We start from the raw sequence: 18,354 nt of genomic DNA, 5'->3' as shown, positions 1-18,354 counted from the left end.
AAATTGGCGCCCGCAGTGGAGCTGTCAGGCACGGACCGGGGGGAGCTTGTGGGGAGCGTATCGACGATCTAGCAGGGTTAGCAGTGGAGTCATGGAGAGCACCAAATAAAGATGAAAGAGAGGAAGAAAAGGGTACTAACAGGAAGAGGGCCACAGCCGAGGGAGGGACGAGAGAAGGGAGAGAAGAGAAGAAGGGAGAGGAAGGAAGAGGAAGAGGAAGAAGAGAAAAGGAGGGCGCGCGAAGGCCAGAAATAAGGCCGTCTGACAGCAGCGCCTTACTTTGCAGGCCGCGAGGATTGGCTGCCCGGCGTCTGGCGGTGAGAAACGAGGCGTTGCTTTGGCAATCTTTGCAATCCCAGGATTCCTGTCTCATCTCGCCTGCCAGGGTCATCCTGCTGCAGCCGGTCTCGTATCGTCTTGCTCTCTGGCCTGGTCTGCAAGCCAATATGGGGGATCGACAGCTGCAGTTGCGGACGTTGTGCCCAATGATTCAGTCTGCTGGTGCCGGATACCTGCTTTCTTTCTTTCTTTGCTTTTCTTCATTTTTCTTTCTTTTCTCTCTTTTCCTGGATCTGATTGTGAAACATTAGGGCATGACGCATGGGGGTGTGATGTGATGTGATGCCGTCCAGATGCTTAGTCTCTGTATAGTCCAGTAGCTCTGATCACACGCCTTCCGTGCCCTAAAAAGTCGCCACGAACGGCATCGGAATATCACTGTAAACCACTCCCTCGAACCATCTCTCTCAATATTCTATCGTAAACACTCTCACACCATGCCACCCATTCCATTCTTTCCTTTCTACCCAGCCGCACCACACCTAGCCTGCCATGTAGTGCGCGCACCGGCATTTTCCCCAGTGAATTCACTCTACCAGGGATTTCCAACTTCAACCTGATGCGCTTCGACACGCCATTCACTCCACTCACTTGAAGCCTCCCACTAATCGCAGGTTCTTCTCACTTTTCCTCTCTCTCCCTCATCTTTCCACTGATGAACCTCAGCCCTGATTCCACCCCGTGCGCATCTCCCTACATCTACCGCACCTCACGCTTCACTCCTGTGAACAAGCCCTTCATGGCAGACGAACCCAGCACCGAGGCCATCAAGTCCAAGAACATCATGGCGTCTGAGCTTGAGCCTGAGCCTGAGCCTAAGTCTGAGCCCGCGAGCCCTGCTGTGGCCCCAGAGCCCATGGAACTGTCTACTCCCTGCAAGGAAGAGGAGACTGAGGCCAATGCTGAGGTATGTTCACCTCATCTACACACTACACATCTACATCAACAGTCATATCTGTCAAATCAAACCAACTAACAAATCCTCAGACCCAAACCCTCACTCCAACCCCCACCCCTCGCAAGCGCGGCCGTCCCCCCAAGACCAAGCCCAGCGCCAGCACCCAAACCCCCACCAAAACTCCCACCAAGCCCAATGCCACTGCCAAAGGCAAAGGCAGCGCCAAAGGCAAGGCCAAGGGCACCGTAACCTTCGCCATCCCCAATCCCGATGCCTCCCCCTCCGGCGACGCCGAAGCTTCGGGCTCAGCATCCGAAAGCTCCAACGCCTCCCCCAGCAAAAAGTCCCGCAAAGGAGGCACCCCCGGCAGCACGACTAAGAAAGCCATGGGACCGATCCCGACCTCGTTCGAGGCCGCGGGGCAATCGGACCGCTTGATCCTGCGGCTCCGAGACGACGAGAATCGCGGATGGCCGGAGATCAACAGCGCGTGGACTGCGGCGACTGGGATCTCGGTGGGCCGGACGACGCTGCGGATGAGGTATCGTACGATGAAGAGTAATTTTGTCTGTGTGGATCCGGAGGATGTAGGTCTCCTTTCCTTCTTTCCTTCTTTCCTTCTTTCATTCTTTCCTTCATTCTCTTTGGTTCTGCTGTTTGTATTCTGGGTTGGGTTGGGTATGAATGCTAACCTGATATGATATATCTATAGGAAGTCCGCCTTCTTCAGGCTAAGCACGAAGTCGAAGAACGTTTCGAGGTCGAGAAGTGGACTAAAATCGCGGACTTGATCGAGGCAAACGGCGGCAAGAAGTATCCCGGGGTCAGTCTGCAGAAGAAGTTCAAGCAGATGGCGAGCAAGAATGGTGGTTCGGTCCCTGTGCCTGCCACTGCGAATCCCAATCCCAATCCCAATCCCAGTGCTAGTGCCAGCACCAATGCCAGCGCCAACGCCAATGCTACCACCGACACTGCTGAATCTGACACCCTTCCTGATGCTACCACCCCTACCAAAACCGTCAGTATCTCCGAGTCTTTGAAAGACGTCGACCTCTACGGAGATGAGTAACTGGTAGGGTACATCTTACTTGCCGGGAATGGACTCTATGCTGCATGTATCTAGTCGGAGTTCTCAGAGCGGCGTGAGATGGAAACTATGGCGTGGTACTTTTCTCTCTCTCTTTTGTTGATTCCAAGGACGGACTATCGAATGCGTGGATGACGTGTTATGTCCTGTTCTGTTTCTTTTCGCTTGTTTCTGGTTCGTGGATGGAGAGCTAGGGTTGATTTATCCTCTGGGCTGGGGTTTACTGGAGTTGTGATGTCTGGGGATTGGGATTGATGCGTCAGTTTAGGTGATTACTTCGAGATTCTAGCTTATGCTGGTACGAATGAATGTCATCCACGCGAAAGACGTCCTTTGATGGTCTACGTAGGATAATATGTGATTCTATAAACCTAGTCATGGCCACTACAATACAACCCAAAGCATGCAGTCATTGATTTCAATGTTCGAACCTCGTTATATAAAGATGACGGTCATACAGCCTTCGTACCAAAGTACCACTCATTGATCCAAGTGAAATAAAAAGAAAGAAAGAAACCATCCACGCCGCAGAGGTATCTATTTACGCCCCAGATGAACAAAACAACAGAACCTGAAGAACATCAAAAACCACCAAAAGAAAGAATAGAGAGCAAAAGAAAAGGAGAGAGAACTATAAAACACTCATCTCCCTTCTTCCATCTCGCAGATCAGACTCCCCCGTTCCCCGCGAGGACATGTCACTATCAGACCGCGGCACCATCGCAGGCCGGATCTTCGCACCCACAAAACCACGCCGGTCGCGTCCCGTGCGGCCGCGACCGAGCCAGTTATGCTTGAGCGCTTTGCTGAGGATCTCGACTCGCTCCTGCGCATGGTCGCCCGTCTGCACGCTGCCGAGGACGCTGACGCACTGGAGCATGCGGCCGACGGTCTCGGTGATGACCTGCGACGTGTCGGCGCCGCGGTGGATGATGGTGGGCCGCTGGGTCGGCGAGGAGAAGGACTGGAAGATGAGCTGGTCCGGGTTAGACGACGTGTTGGAGGCCGCGCGGCTGCGGTTGCAGCTCATCGAGTCGGACGAGTAGCTGCCGGCAGTGGCAGCGGCGTTGAGGTGCGAGGACTGCGAGCTGTAGCTGCCGAAGCCGGCGTCCAGCGAGGCCGACGTGGCCGGCCGGCCGCTGTTGGCGCTGCTCTTGGTGGTGACGCTGAGCGCGGCGTTGCCCAGGTTGATGTTGTCCAGACTCAGACGCGAGAACGTCGCCTTGAGCCCGTCGTAGCGGAAGAGAACCACCATGTCCCGGAAGGCGATCAGAACCAGGTTGCGGACCTCGAGTTCGCAGCCGGGATACTCCCCATGCAAGGCACCGGCCCAGAACTCACTGGCCTCGCGCGGATTCATCACGGTGCCGTGGCCCTTGAATTCCAGATCCAGCGGCAGGAAGACCGCCTGGATGAACGGCAGGATCGTGCCAAACACCAGCATCCAGATCTGGACCAGGTGAGGCACCATCTTCTCGTCCGGCACGCCATTCAGCGTGTGGTTCAGAGAAGCGAACCCCGTTTCCAGCAACTCCCGAAGATCGTCGACGATCGCCATCGGCGTACGCTTCTGCACGCACCGTTGGATATGGATCATCACCAGCTTGTTCAGGTCCTCGATGGCAATGCGCACGTCCTCGCCATCAAATATCACCAAGAGCTTCGCCTTCAAGAAATCCCACGCGTCTTCCGGAGACATGTTATTCAATCCAAACCCTTGCAGAGTCTCGCGCAGAGCGGCCTCGGCAAGAATCCCCGTCGTCGAACTCCCCAGCGAGGACGGACCGGCAAACGTGGCCTGCGTGACGCCCGAGGCCGTGGAGTTCGCCAGCCATTCCTGCTGCTCCGACTCCGCCATGGCCTTCTCTTCCTTCTTCTTCTCCCGCAGCGCGCGGCCCCCGTGCAGCAGATCTAGTCCGCTGACCGACTTGCCAAACGTTGTCGACGCCGCATTGGGAGAAAGCGGAGTAAACGAGTACAGCGACTGGGGAGCGTTCGGATCCGACGGTTTCGAGTTACTCGATGCGGACGAGAGCGGCAAGTTGTGATGATCATCGCCACGGTCCTTCAGCTTCAGCTTCTGGCGCGACAGAAAGTGATGCTTATGCTTGTCCTTGTCTTTCTCCTTCTCCTTGTCCTTGTCCTTCTCGCCGCCCGTCGCTTTATCCGCCGGCACCACCGTGCTCGCCGACGCGTTCGACAGGTTATACATGGACGAGTTGTTCGACGGGAACGTGTCCGCGAGGCTGGTCGTCGACGCACTGACGATGCGGGACAGTCCGCTGGCGCTGGGCAGCCCCATTTTGCTGGGTGACGGGAGTCCTCGGTCTTTCATAAACCCGTCCTTGTCTCGACCGCTGATCCCGATGTGTTTCGGCTTCGAGAATAGCTTCTTCTTGGACTTCTCCTTCTCCCCCTTATGCTTGTGCTCCTTGTCAGCCTCTAACCCGGGGGGTTGCAGGCTCGGTTGCCTGGGGAATACTAGATTGGCCGCGGTCGTCGCCACATGAGCGTGCCCACCCGGTTGCTGCTGTTGCTGTTGCTGCTGCGACGGCGGTTGGGGTTGTTGTGGTTGGTGATGCTGCGACTGCGGCTGCAGCTGTTGTTGCGGCTGTCCATTCTGATACGAGTGACCCGACAACCCGGCGGATCCAGGGGGCGCCACCGATTGCGATAGCGGAACTGGAGGCGGGGGAGGCGACATGCTCCCCGTTCTCCGGTGTCTCGAAGGGTCATCCGTATGGGGGAAGACTACATGCGGCGGACGTTTCGGGGGATGTTGCTGCTGCTGCGGTTGTTGAGCGGCAGCCACCTGTTGCTGCGACATGGCTGCCTGCGCGGCGATCCTGGAGGCGGACAGGGTGGATTCGGAGATGGAGGCAGTTGGCAGGGAGGGCTCGAAGAAGCCCTGCGAGTGATGACGAGAGCGATGCCGCTGCAGCTCGGGCGGGAGAGCCCGACTCGACGGCTTCCTGCTGGAGGGCTCATTCTGCGGCATGAAGGAGGCGGGGGGACGAGCGAGGCTGGCGGTGCTGGCGCTGTTGGGGATCGACGAGGTGCGAGGGGGCCGCGGAGACGAGGCGCCGGGGGGATACTGCAGAGTCGGAGCAGCAGGCTGGGCAGAGACGGTGGTCACGCTGGAGGTAATGGATGAGGCATCACTGCCAGAGGAGCCCGGGCGAATCAGTTCGTCATCGAAGGATTGACGAGGAGGAGGAAGAGAAGGAGCGGGCGATCTGGAGACTCGCTCCGGGGAAACGGGCGAGCGTAGCATTCTCGATGAAGGGAAGGAGGGAACGAGGGGACCGTAGTCCATGGTCTCATGGATGAGAATGCGAGGGAGAATGGAATGGCAATTCGATAGGGGGAGAAGCTGGTGTCGGTCTGGACTTCCGACCGAATCGACGAAGAGTGCAGGTTGTCGATCGTTGGAAACTCCCGATCGCCCCGCCTTTCCACACTTTCTCTTATTTCTCCCACTCAACACCCACTCTTTCGGTCTCTCCTTTACAATACACCAACCATCTAGAAAATTTCATCATGTCTTCGTCCGCCCCCCTGCGCGCCGTCTACACCGCCCCTGACGCAACGCGCACCTTCGAGCATCGCCTTGCGTCGTCTCCCTCGCAGGAGGTGCCCGCCAAAGTGGCCTATCTCGCCGAGCTGCGCACCCTCGTGCCGACGCTGCAGAACGACATTAACGTGTTCCTGACCGAGCGCATGGAAGAGGACAAGAAGCTGGCCGAGGCGCAGGGCCAGAAAATCTCGGCCAAGGAAGCCCAGGAAGAGGAGAACTACGGTGAAGAAGTCGTCGAGGAGGACGAATGAACAGTTCCCTCGGATCTAGAGTGATGCAATGGTGCCTATCCAACGATATAAAGGAGAGAGAGAAATTATATATTGGATCCTTGGATACTCGCTATCCTGGGTATCAACGCAGAATACACCCGCCACTCCACGCAACATAACTGGAGTTGATCGAACAAGAGAACCGCAAGACCGAAGGGAAAGATAGAAAACGAAGAAAAAAACAGAAAACAAAAAAGCAACAAATATCCATACCATGCCGATTCTATTTGCAAATGCCTCATCAATGCGAAGAAAGACGGCTGGCGCATCCAAGATGAACCACCGTATTACTATGAGAAGTCAGCAAAAGCACCATACAGATATATCGGGATAGAACATACTCGGGAAACACGTTGATCACGCTGCCTCCGATTCGTTTATGACACACCCCACAGATTCTTTCTTCCGTGATGGTGACGTGCCTGGACCGCGCCGATTTACCGTCCGTCCCCTCGCCAACCAGCAGCTGCGCCTGCGTCTTGATATTCTGGGACTTTTGCAGGCTGGCCACGATCCGGGACTCGCTGAGCATCGAATTGGCGGCGCGCATGCGACCCCGGAAATAGAACTCCAGATCTTTGACCGGGAGCGTCTCGGGAATGAGCTCCAACGCCGAACCGGGGGGCAGACGTGATCCGTGCTTGGCCAGCACGTCGAGCGCTGGCCCGTACTGCGGCTGATACCTGTGCGGAGGCGAGAGGTATAGAGATAATAATGTGAGATAGATAGACGGTTTCACCTCCGAGTCGGGGAGAGCTGCTCCGCGTGGAGGCGTGGCCTCCGTGCTGGTCGTTTCCTCCGTCTTATGCAGGTGGTTGCAGTACCTATCATGGCATTAGCATTCGCATGAACTCTCGGTTATGCCCGAACGTACTCTTCTGCTTTCGCGTAGTCCTCCAACTTGAAAACGTAGATCTCCAAAGCCTGTCGGTGCTGGCCCATCTTGCTGAAGACAATGGCTCGTGCTTCAAAGAACTCGGAATCTGCAGGATGCGTTAGATGCGGCCAAGCACAAATGTAAGGTCATGCGTACCATCGCGGTCAAGACGGTCGAGGATCTTGGCCGGGGAATACTGCGAGCTGGATTTCAACATCTCCAAGAATTTACTCAGCCAGTCCGCTCGGTCGTTTTCGTTCGGAAACGGCCATTCCTGCATCTTATCCTTTTCCAAACGCTCCAGGTACAACACAAGAAGCCTCTGATGTAGATCGGGAGTCATATCATTCAACTCCCCGATGACATGCTCGAGGTATCGAACAGCAAGGTTGGTATCGATTCGCTGCAGAAAATCCAAAACCTGATGCCGGGGCAGCGTTTCGGCATTCTCGGTATCCGCCAGGAACACCTCCATGCCTAGATCGGGATCTTGTCGCAGAGGCCACTCGGCGAATTCCAGAACGAGCTCAATCCGGTCCGGGGTCAGATTCTGCAGATAGCCCACGGTTCTCTTGGGGCCGTGGAGCTGCGGTGCGGTCTCTTCTTCTGAATCGGCCTGGCCGAACTTCTTCAGCAGCTCGAGGGCCTGGCGATGCATCTTCTTGCCGTAGAGGAAGTCAATCAGGTCGTTGTGGCGCCCGGTTTCCTCCAACTTCTCCATCACCACTTCGGGGTCGCAGAAGTTGGCGATGCGGAAGAGGGAGCCGGCGAGACGGGGGTTGACAAACATATACGCCCGGAAAAGGGTCGTATCGACCAGCTTCGCCTTTTCGCGTAGCTGCTCGCCGAAATCGTAATCTTTGTGATCTCCAGTAAGATCAAGGAGCTTCATCACGGAGTCGGTGAACTCATCCGTTGCTCCGTCGGCCGTCGGATCGACCACTTTCAGGGTGCCGTCAGGGTTCAGGAACCGCTGGAACCGCCTGCGGACGTCGGCAAGGTATCTCTGAAGCTCGCGCACGGAGGACTCGAGCTGCTTCTCCTGGGGCGACTTGTGGGCTCGAGGATCCTCTGAGGATTTGCCGCGGATACTCCCCGCGTCGCTCCCGTCGTCCGTTTTCGTGCGCAGGAAGGATCTCATGGAGGGCGTGTGGTTCAGGGTCTTTGAAGCGGCCAAGTCCTCTGAAATGGCGCCGTCCGTCTGTGTCTGGCCGTCAACGGGTTTCGACTGACTATCCGTTGTGCCATCCTCCGACTCCTCCGGCTCCTCGTTCACGGTACTGAGGTCCCCGGCAATGATCCGAGGATACAGCTGAATCACGGTCTCAGGCGGCGCCGAAATCTCGGTGAACAATTCCATCGAGTCGCTGTATTTATGCACGCTGAAAAGACCCTGGGCCTTTTCAAGCTTGATCTCCCGGAGCCGACCCTGCTTGTTTCGGAGAAGCGCGTCTTCCAACATGTTGGCCAGACTGATGGCCTCGTCGAGATACCCCTTCTCTACCAGCGAGTCGATCTGGGTATCGTAACTGAGCGCCTCCATCCTCCAAATCGTCCTATCACTCCCCACCAGAAACCCCTTCCCGGCATGCGCCAAGCTGATCGTAGGCTGCGAGATGTGCAAGAGAGTCGCCGACGGCAGCGGAATGGACTGGAGAAGGGACAACGTCTCGGGGTTCCTGACCTCCAAGACGCCCTTGGACGAGTCATGCAGCGCCAGCAGGAAGGGGTACGAGTATCCGATATTCGCGGGCGCATGACTCCACGGCACCTGTCTGCGTCCGAGAGAGTTGCCATCGATGTCGATAAACTGGGTATTGATATCCTTCGCCAGCAGCACCTGACCCTCACTCAGCCGAGTCGCCAACGGCTTCGGCGCCGCTCCTCCAATCCCAATATAGCTCATACTCGCCACGCCAACGCCCGCCAGACGACCTGTCTCCTGCCCCCCTAGACCCCCAATGCTGCCGGGTCCCACCAAGTCCGTGACGGACGAACTCTCAATGTCCACCATCACAAAGCTCGAGCTGAGCCCCGCCACGACCTTCGTCCCCGACACCCACGTCAGGCTCTTAATGCCGCTGACCAGCGTCATCTCCGCCGCCTCGCCATCCAGCTCCATATCCCGCCACGTCCACAGCAGTATCTTCCGCTTCACAGCCACCGCCAGCCGCGACACGATCGACGGCACGCCCGTCTCGGGATCATTGAAAATATTCGAGGTGACGGCAAACGTACTGGCGCCTTTCGTCTTGGTCAGCTGCTCCTGCAGCTCGTAGCTCTGCAAGTCATGAATCGACACATATCCCCCCGACAGCGAAACCAGGACCTTAGCCTCCTTAATCAGCGCCAGCTGCTCGACCTTATACCGGGAGAACTTCTCCAACTCGCGCAGCAAATCCGTCTGCTTGACCTTCGCATTGGACGCCGCCGCCGGAGGAGCCGTCCCAGGCCTCTCCCCATTCTTCACAGCCTCCCCTCCTCCCCCTGCGGCCGTGTTTATGTTTCCATTGCGACCCTCGTCACGACCCCGGGTATTATGATTCTCCCCCTCCCCCTCCGCAACAACCCTCCCCTCACCCTCGACAACCTCATTAACGCGATAGATGCGCAGACTCCCATTATTCAAGCCGACGAGGAGGCGATCACCGTACGCGAGGAGGGACTCGATGCGAGATTTATCGCGCGGCTTGAGCTCGACGAGAGGCCGAGCCGTGAACGCCGATAGCATGGCTCGGCGTGGCGGGAATCTTCTCCTTCGTGGTGCTTCACCGGTTCAGGGTCGGGACGAGAGCGATAGGCATGTCCAGCGGGTGGGAGAAACATGGAAAGACGGAGTGGAGTGTGTGCAGCGCGAGGCTTAGATGCTGGAGTGGGGCATCGTTCGTGTGTCAGTCGTGTGTTGAGTGTGCTGGGTGGATTGTAGGTCGGAGGTAGACAGACAGCTAAGTAGAGGGAACTCACTAAGAGAGTTGGTTGGTTGGTTACCGGCCGGTGACGCTGCGGTCGGAGTCGGTCAGGCTCAGGCATGCAGGCACCAATGTCGGCCGCCTCAAGTGACGGTCATGCCGCTTTACTCCATAGTGTTTACTGTATCGTTTACAACTTACATTATGCTCTCTCTGTACATTCATCTAAGCTTATATTTTTAATTTACAAAATAACATACAAAGTAACAAGAAAACAGCTACATCGAATAATAGAATGAAAATCTATCTCTATTCCATGACATATTGCAGTCGTAGCGATGAATATATTAGTTCTATGAGCCGCATGCAATCCCTCGAGAGAGCATCAATGGTGCGGAACATCGAAAATGGTTATAAACGCTCCCAATGGGAATGTAGGAGGACACCCGCGATTGCCTCCAATTGTGATAATATATGCAGGAAATGAACCAGACAGACAGACGACTTGTACATGCTGCCGGAGACTGAAACAAAACTTTTGAAAGGAAGAGGCTCGCAAGGAAGAAGGGGCGATGCAGGGAGATTGTGATATAATTGTTAGTGAATTGTCTGGATCTTCAGACATTGGATTTACTAGGACCGCAAGAGCGGACATGAAATTGCTCAAACAAGACCAAATTCTAGCCTCTAGGCGCTGACGGCGTTGGTGACTTCGTGTTCGGTAGTGGGATAATCCTGATGCTTGGCCGAAGTCCCCTTGGCGCGCCAGGTCGACACGGCGGGAATGTCGGCTTTAAACCGCTGTTCATCAGTACCGTAGGCACGAGGCGTGAGCTTGATCAACGTATGAAGGGGAACCTCCATCCACGGGCTCTGCTCCTGGGGGGTGTTGAGGAAATAGGCGTAGATGCAACGCAGGACCGCCTGGTGGGTGACAATGATCACGTTTTCACTGCGCTCTAGCTCCATGATGATCGGTTCCAGCCGGATGACAACGTCGCGGTAAGACTCGCCCCCGCGGTAGCGGTAGTTGTACTTGTCCTCGTCGCGCGCGGCGAAATCCTCGGGGTATTTTTGCGCGATATCCTCGTACGTGAGTCCGTCGCAGACGCCCGAGTCGAGTTCGTCGAGGGCTTTCCACTCCAGCTTCTCGTAGCCGGTCTCGGCGGCGAGGTGGCGCGCCGTTTGAATCGTGCGTCTGAGAGTGGATGTCCAGATGACAATTTTCGTGTTAGGGGGAACTCCGGACTTTTTCAGAAGCCCCGGAAGAGCTCGAGCATAAGCCTCTCCCCGTTCGGAGATGCTGGCATCGCCGCCAATCTTGCCTACCAGATTGTACTCGGACTCTCCGTGCTAAACAGACGTTAGATCAAACTTTTTTCATATCAGAAGATCACTTACGCGAGACAGCCAGATTGAGCGAGGTTTGATGTGGAGGTTCTGGATATAGTAGACTAGCCGACTGGATAGATAGTCCTTGATCTGGTTGATGATGACCGTGGAGCCGACATTGATGAGCTTCACGTAGGTAAAGTGTTTCTCGTTGTCGTCGATGGTCTCATAGACCTTCTCGTAGTTGCGGATTCGATTGCGGAAATCCAGCGCAGCAGCCTCAGGGTCCTGCCCCTTGTAATCCGGCGACGTCGTCTTGACCTCGAGAATGTTGTTCATTATTAGGTCTTCCTCGTCGCATATCGACTCGACGAATAACGTCTCCACATTGGCCGCGTCGCAGCTCTCATAGATCCAGCGACGCCGCTCTCTCGTGGAATTGGTCGCATCGAGGATGGCAACGACGCCTTTGCCCGACGCAAACCACCGGAGCATATCGGACATGGCAGCCTCCGCGGCGGCTCGCCGCATCTTCTCTCCCTCACTGTTGTGGGGATCGAAGAAGGTGGCGGTTGGCTGCGGCGTGTTGTTGCGACGGTAGCTGCCCACGTTGAAGACACGAGCAGGGATACCAACCCACGCAAGATATCTCATGGCTAGATTTGGTCAGTTCCACGATCTACAGTGCACTCGATGCAAACGAGCAGGACTATACCTTTTCCAGCGATGAGACTTTTGCCTCGGGCTGGCAGACCAACCATGACCACGCAGATCTTCGTGTCATCTGACTGTAATCTAGTCAGCATTTTCATGTCGAGGGATTTTCCTTGTTGATGGTCAAGTGCGTGGCAAATTAGACAAATACTCCGGAGAGCATGCGCGGAGCAGTTTGACAGTAGTGAACAAAGCCGACAGAAATAAATAAAGGAAGCCGCCGCAACGAGTTGTATACTAGAATGTCTGGATCCAGGACCATACAGACTACGACGCAGGCAGGTGGACAGGTGGACAGCTGCCAAGGCAGCCCCGAAGCCGGGGAAGGACGCAATAAATAAAGCAGAACATCAAAACCAGGACTTACACTTGCAAAATAGCTCTTGTGGCCATTTCCCCTCCGAACAGCCGCCATGATGGGCAAATGGCAGTGAAGACGAGAGATGAATACGAGATGGGCGAAAACGGACGAGAGACCTCGGGCCAAGACCAGGCAATCCGACCGGACAAGAGGGCCGGAGAATAGGGAGTTGGAGGGGGGAGGAGCAGCAAGGAAGTAAGTAGATGGGCCGAAAACCGGGTCCAGGAGAATTAATGCCGCAAGACCGGGAGAGGCAGCCTCGTCGCAGTACAACAAACAGTAGGGACTCTGGATGGAACTCCGGCGCAATTCTCACCGAGCGAGCAAACTAGACAGTTCCGGCTGTCTCTCAGGAATTCGTTGCAAGGGGGAATCCCATTAAGCCCCAACAGCCGATGCGGTGAAGAAGTCGAGGGACAGCACAGACGTCATGCCGCGGGGCAACTTAACCGGTGCCCGTCGCTGCTTTGTAACGACGCGGGAATTGCAGGTGGACCAGCCCGGATGGCGGGGATGCAGAGGGGGAGATGAATTGACGATCAGAGATGAGGCTTTTCGAGGAGCACAGGGGATTGAATTCGTGAAAGCGACAGGGAGGGAATGCCTTCAAACACCGCACCACGTGATGTCCCGGGCGTTTTCGTCGGGTAAACTCGCGGCTTCGGAAGATCGACAAAGTAATTTAGTCCAGGAGTTCGACTAGTTCTAGAAACTATTATCCATAGTCCAGGAGGTCAAGAATATGCAATCATCTCGATTCATGGTCATATCTCTCTATGCTTTTAAATAATTAAAATCTTCTCTCGCCAAATCTCCAAACTTTTTTTGGTCCTTTTGCTCCGTTATGACTCCATATGCAAAACAAAAAATGTGTCCAAATGGCCGTTAATCCCAAATGCAAATAATTGAAACGGGTTTCTTTTTAAACCTCAGCTGCTGCCTCAGCAGGTGCAGCCCCGTTCTCCCGGGAACTCGCCCACCTCTTTCGCTCCTCCGAGTTCCAGGTCTCGCCACGGGCTCGCTGCACCCGGATGTTGCCACCCCAGGGTCCCTCCTGGCCATTCAAGGCCTCCATGGCAGCCTGCGTCTCGTCGACGGTGCCGAAGTCGACGAACAGGTAGTAATGGTCACCGGGCTCGAAGCGCTTGGCGGGGTGGGGGCTGAAGAGTTTGCTAATGTTCTCGCTAATGGACAGTCAGTATCACAGCAGACGCTCCGGTAAGGCCGACAGAACGTACATGTTGAAACCCTTGAAAAAGTTCGTGATGTTGCTGTTGATCGTCTCCTGGTCGCTCACGCGCGGCAGTCCGCCGACGTACAGACGGCGGCTCGGGTCCGAGTTGGTTCGCTGGAGGGCAGGGGCGGCGGGGGGAGCAGGGGCACTGTCGTCACGGCGCCATCGGTCCATACCGAAGGGGGAGGAAGTCTTGGGGGCACGGGGGGAGCCATCCGTTCGGGGCTGCTGTTGCTGTTGCTGCTGCTGCTGAGATCGTTCGCTTTGCGACTTGACCACGCCGGGCTTGATCTTGACGGGACGGCCCAGCATATCGTGACCGTCCAACTCGACCATGGCGCGCTCGGCCAATTCCTTCGTCTCGAGGTCCACGAAGCAGTATGACGGGTTCCGGCCGGTAAAGGGGTCGATGGCGATATCGATGCGCTCGCTATGAAAGCAACACTCAGTTGGGGGGCCATCCTCTAGCACGAGATTTCTTTTTCTTTCTCTCACTCAGTCATACATTGGGAACTCGGCGGCCGTGAACAGTGCCTGCACATCTTCCGACTTGGCCGTGTAGGGCATGTTGCCGACGTAGAGGCGTCGGCCCTCGGAGATGGCCTGCGGGACATGGGGACTCGGTTTGCTGAATGCGACTCGCGAGGTGCTCGTCTTGGGGCCCGGCGAGCCGGCACTCTGGCCGCTAGGGCTCTCCTCACGCTTCACGCGCCAGTTGGGGGAGTGGAAAGCACGGCCCGTCGTTCTGACACCATTCTGGAAACCGGATTTGACGGGAGCTAAGTAAGGAACCCAGAATTAGTCGATTCTTTGCAGCGCTGTACGACACTTCATTTGGTCCAGCCCCGGATATGAGCAGCCCGCGAAGGTTGTATTTCTTTTCTTTTGTTTCCTACACACTTTGTTCCTGCGGCCTAGGACTCTCGGGAGCGTCGACCATTTTGGCGGATATATAATATTAATGGGAAGAAGCGAGGAAAGAATCGTGGGGAAATCTAAGCCAGGCACAATCGTTAGCATCTAGATTTACATCGCCGTAAACGTAGGCGTAGAAACCGCACGCAAATCACTTACCCGAAAGAGGAGCCACAGCCCAAGAGCAACAGACACAGAGACAGACAAGAGAGCAATAAGATCAAGAAGAAAAAAACCCAGCCAAGTCACGAACACAAAAATGAAGACAACCGAATAACGACTCGCCTTCCTTGCGGGTAAAAAAATGCGGATTTACTTTTTTCGCCGCGGGACGCAAAAAAACACGACAAACGGCGCAAACGAGGCAAACTCGACGCGATGCCGCGCTCTCGCCTGTGGTTGGTCCGTTAGCGAATGCTCCGGGCGGTTAGTCTCGTCCGCCGGGTATTTAAATTCTTCCATCGTCCTTCTTCCGTCGGTCTACCTGTCTGCAGAATGCAGAGCATGCCTTGGAGATCTTGAAGATCCCTGGATTCATGATTCCAATGACCTTCGAGCTGCCGACATACCCAACTAACCACTTAGTTTCACCTTCAATCGCTAATCAATCGGTAAGCTCCCTCGACTTTTCCTTCCCTCCCCTTTTCCCTCCGACAACTTCGCATGAAGAAGAAAGATTTCACACAGACCTGTTCCGAGCATTTATCCATGCGGATTAACAATCGTTCCAACTGCTGTCTGACGAAGTTTTCACCCTCGTTTTTGACAATGACACTGGTGGTTGAGTTTTGACTAACTTGTCTCAAGGCTGCCTACCTATATTAGATACTCCGACGTTTCGTGTTCAGGACCTGGCCTGGAGGTGCACGGGTGGTTTTATCTGGGTTATATAACTTTACATTCTACAATGAAAAGATATTTTTTGAATTATTTTTCTGGATTCTTTTGGCTACGCTGAGAGATCGCATCGTTAGCGCGCACCGTATCAGACATGGAGTTCATTGCCTCTAGAAAACGCCAGCTATCAAGATCAACACCGTATCTCATTTTATGTCCTCCCACCGAAACAAGGAAATGATCAATAGATCCTACAATCTGTCTCGCAATCAACAAAACAAGAGGAAAAGAGGAGAGAAAATTACAGAGTATTAAATCCCGCCTCCGGGGGCACCGCCGACGGATCTTCCCTTTCATACAAGACCTCCGGCTGCACGGGCTTCCTTAACAGATACCTCTTAACAAAGTATGGAATCTGACGGAGTCCATACGCAGCGTGGAAATGCGTCGAGACGGAGAACACCTGATCGAGCTCCTCGAGCGTCTTGCCCTTCGTTTCGGGCAGCAGCATCAGGATGAGCCACCAGCCGACGATATTCCATCCGGCGTACCAGCTGAAGGCGCCCTGCGGGGTGAACGCGTTGCGCAGGGACGGCCAGGTGATGGCCAGGAGCCAGTTGAAGAGCCAGGTGGTTGCAGTGGCCAGCGCCATGCCGTAGGATCGGACGTACAGGGGGTAGGCCTCGGCGGAGTAGGTGAAGGGGACGGGGCCTTCGCCGGTGGAGTAGACGACGCCGAAGAGGTAGGTGCCGAGGGCGATGCAGCCGAGTCGTGCGGCGTTGTGGGTGTCCTGGGGGATCCAGAAGCTGAAGCCCGTGAAGAACATGGCGATGGCCATGAGAGGGAACGTGGTGAGGAGGAGGTTGCGGCGGCCGAAGGTATCGATCGTGTAGACGGCGGGGATGGCGAAGAGCCAGTTGATCAGACCCCAGCCGAGGGAGGCGGTTAGGGCATTGCGCTGGTTGGTGGTTTCGAGGAAGATTTCGGAGGAGTAGTAGGCGATCACGTTGACTCCTGGACGTGGTTAGTATAGGGGATATATGGGATGTGATGGACATGTCTGAGGCATACCGCAGAACTATCTCACGTTAGCAGTTTCAAAGAATCAGGGAACTGTGCGAACATACCTGTTGCAGAAACATGACAAGCTCGGAGGCAACCAAGGCCCGTCGATTACGAGGCACAGCGATCAGTTCCAGGATTTTGTTCTGACCAAGCTTCATGGAGTTTTCCGCCTCCAGCAAGGTGTGCATATAGTACATGTCCCGGGCAGCCTGGATCTTGGTGGGCCGTAGACTACACATGGACTGGTACGCTTTGGCATAAAGATTCCGGGACATATACCAACGCGGCGACTCGGGACAGGAGAAAACGAAACAGCAAACCAGGATGGCCGGAAACATGGCGGATGCCATCATAAGGCGCCAGTTCAAGCCGACGATTCCTGACTGATCCCGTACTTCGAAGAAGGCAAGGTCGGCTGCGTAGCCAAACATGATGCCAAACGCCGTCCACATCTGCCATTGCATGACCAAAGCACCACGAATTGCTGGCGGAGCTGTTTCGGCGGCATAGACGGGGACGGTGGCAGACTTGGGACCGATGCCGAAGCCCAGTGCGAACCGCGAAATGAACATGTGCCACCAGGTGTTCACGAATCCTTGCCAAAGACAGGCCAGTGCAGAAAAGCAACAGGTAATGAAGATGGTGCCGCGCCGACCAAACCAGGCGTTGAACGGGACCGTCAGCCAGCAACCGATGACGGCGCAGCATAGATAGGGAGCGGAGTTCACCAGGCCAACCAGCCAATTCGACCGAGAATCGTTGCCACTGATCCCAAACTGATGCTTGTAGAATATCTGTGCGCCGTTGACAACCGTTTCATCTAACAGACCGAAGCCACTGTTTTAGTAGCCACTCTAGAACAAGGACAGACCGTCCGGCCGAATCACTTACCCATTCCTTGAACTGCAGCAGAAAGCGAGCACAGGATGATCACCAGGTACATTGTCCATGGCTGCGACCAACGACTAGTGAACTCCTTCTGCAAAGCAGTCAGTTCCTCCGCCGTCATGCCAGGAAGATTGGTGACCTTCTCCGGTGTCTGGGCCAGGACAGCGCCGATGGCAAAAGCACGGATATCCTCCTCGTCGCCGATCTGGTGAGTAATGGCAAAGCTGATGCCTTGTTTCCGCAGTTCCTCATGGCTATAGCCCGCCAGCGGATTGGCCAGCTTAGCATTCAGATTGCGCCTAGCTCGTTCGGCGGCAGTGCCCAAGATGCGACGAGGCAGAATGTGCTCTTTGTCGGTGGCGTATTCCACATTGTGATGCTCGGGGATTGGGTCCCCGAAGACCCCTATCTCGTCCTTGCCAGACATCTGGACGGTTGATTGCCGATATGGTAGAGTTGATCACAGAACACGGTAGCGCAAGGCTGGATGGACAGTAACACAAGCAGGTAAAAGTACCAGCACTGGTTGGAAACCGAGGGGGGCTGCTTGACGAACGGCACGAATCAACAGGACATGTGAGGAGCGGGGAGGGGGGGACTAGAAATGATTTGCGCAACAGAGGCACCCTCTTGCAAAGTCCCAGCAGGGATCACAGTCCAGTAGTTACAGCCAGGGTCCAGGTGGTTTGCGCATCAACAAAGGAGAGAGACTACGACAAAGAACCGAAGTGCCGAGTCGCCTGATGGAAGTACGGACGAATTCACGTTAGTGGGCCAGGAGAACCAAGGAAAGACCCAGAAGCAGAGCCAACCCAGAGGCACCGAGAACAAGGAAGCTCACGATGAATGGTGCAACGGGCAAGGCCAAGGGAAGACGTTGCGTTACCTGACTGGCAACAGACAGAAATAAATACGACCCCGGAGGCATCCGGGACGGCCAGTGCTATCAGACGTGGACTGGCCGGATGGAAAATTCCACCCATTTTCTAGGGTCGGAACTGCTTCTCCAGTTGCCAGTCAGGCTTCTGCAGGAGGATTCCTGAAGGGCT

General features: G+C 55.4%; 4 protein-coding genes across 4 annotated transcripts; 1 reads left to right on the top strand and 3 right to left on the bottom strand.

Moving 5' to 3' along the window:
* Positions 1–824: 824 nt before the first annotated feature.
* P170DRAFT_261507 (uncharacterized protein) lies at positions 825–2,373 on the top strand. Its single transcript, XM_024843078.1, has 4 exons — positions 825–953; positions 1,006–1,246; positions 1,327–1,824; positions 1,950–2,373. Exons 2-4 carry the CDS (start codon positions 1,079–1,081, stop codon positions 2,304–2,306), a joined length of 1,023 nt encoding a protein of 340 aa, XP_024701430.1. The 5' UTR covers positions 825–953; positions 1,006–1,078; the 3' UTR covers positions 2,307–2,373.
* Positions 2,374–2,955: 582 nt separating this feature from the next.
* On the bottom strand, positions 2,956–12,052 carry P170DRAFT_449649 (HbrB-domain-containing protein; the record flags this gene model as incomplete). The annotated part of the gene is made up of 10 exons (XM_024851058.1): positions 2,956–3,699; positions 3,763–4,944; positions 5,080–5,643; positions 6,021–6,167; positions 6,487–6,997; positions 7,048–7,156; positions 7,207–9,739; positions 10,659–11,312; positions 11,361–11,947; positions 12,007–12,052. 10 exons carry the CDS (start codon positions 12,050–12,052, stop codon positions 2,956–2,958), a joined length of 7,077 nt encoding a protein of 2,358 aa, XP_024701429.1.
* Positions 12,053–13,178: 1,126 nt separating this feature from the next.
* On the bottom strand, positions 13,179–14,838 carry P170DRAFT_261466 (RNA-binding domain-containing protein). Its single transcript, XM_024843077.1, has 5 exons — positions 14,675–14,838; positions 14,501–14,595; positions 14,106–14,379; positions 13,605–14,030; positions 13,179–13,550 (listed from the first exon to the last, which is right to left on the bottom strand). The coding sequence occupies exons 2-5, from the start codon at positions 14,538–14,540 to the stop codon at positions 13,289–13,291; spliced, it is 1,002 nt and encodes a 333-aa protein (XP_024701428.1). The 5' UTR covers positions 14,541–14,595; positions 14,675–14,838; the 3' UTR covers positions 13,179–13,288.
* Positions 14,839–15,653: 815 nt separating this feature from the next.
* Positions 15,654–17,732, bottom strand: P170DRAFT_364807 (MFS sugar transporter; the record flags this gene model as incomplete). Its single annotated transcript, XM_024844663.1, has 3 exons — positions 15,654–16,366; positions 16,467–17,237; positions 17,309–17,732. The coding sequence occupies 3 exons, from the start codon at positions 17,730–17,732 to the stop codon at positions 15,654–15,656; spliced, it is 1,908 nt and encodes a 635-aa protein (XP_024701427.1).
* Between the last annotated feature and the right edge of the window lie 622 nt (positions 17,733–18,354).

The sequence above is a fragment of the Aspergillus steynii genome, assembly GCF_002849105.1.
Source record: "Aspergillus steynii IBT 23096 chromosome Unknown P170scaffold_7, whole genome shotgun sequence".
NCBI classification, from domain to species: domain Eukaryota; kingdom Fungi; phylum Ascomycota; class Eurotiomycetes; order Eurotiales; family Aspergillaceae; genus Aspergillus; species Aspergillus steynii.
Note: the sequence above shows the minus strand (reverse complement) of the source record. Positions and strands in the feature narration are given on the sequence as shown.

What these genes read in the sequence shown, in the direction of transcription:
- P170DRAFT_261507 (XM_024843078.1), top strand. Translation starts at nt 1,079, where the DNA reads ATGGCAGACGAACCCAGCACCGAGGCCATCAAGTCCAAGAACATCATG. An exon ending in AGACTGAGGCCAATGCTGAG is followed by an intron (nt 1,247 to 1,326) that starts GTATGTTCACCT and finishes ACAAATCCTCAG; the next exon opens with ACCCAAACCCTCACTCCAAC. An exon ending in TCTGTGTGGATCCGGAGGAT is followed by an intron (nt 1,825 to 1,949) that starts GTAGGTCTCCTT and finishes ATATATCTATAG; the next exon opens with GAAGTCCGCCTTCTTCAGGC.
- P170DRAFT_261466 (XM_024843077.1), bottom strand. Translation starts at nt 14,540, where the DNA reads ATGGTCGACGCTCCCGAGAGTCCTAGGCCGCAGGAACAAA. An exon ending in ACGGCCGCCGAGTTCCCAAT is followed by an intron (nt 14,031 to 14,105) that starts GTATGACTGAGT and finishes TTGCTTTCATAG; the next exon opens with CGAGCGCATCGATATCGCCA. An exon ending in TTTTTCAAGGGTTTCAACAT is followed by an intron (nt 13,551 to 13,604) that starts GTACGTTCTGTC and finishes ACTGTCCATTAG; the next exon opens with CGAGAACATTAGCAAACTCT.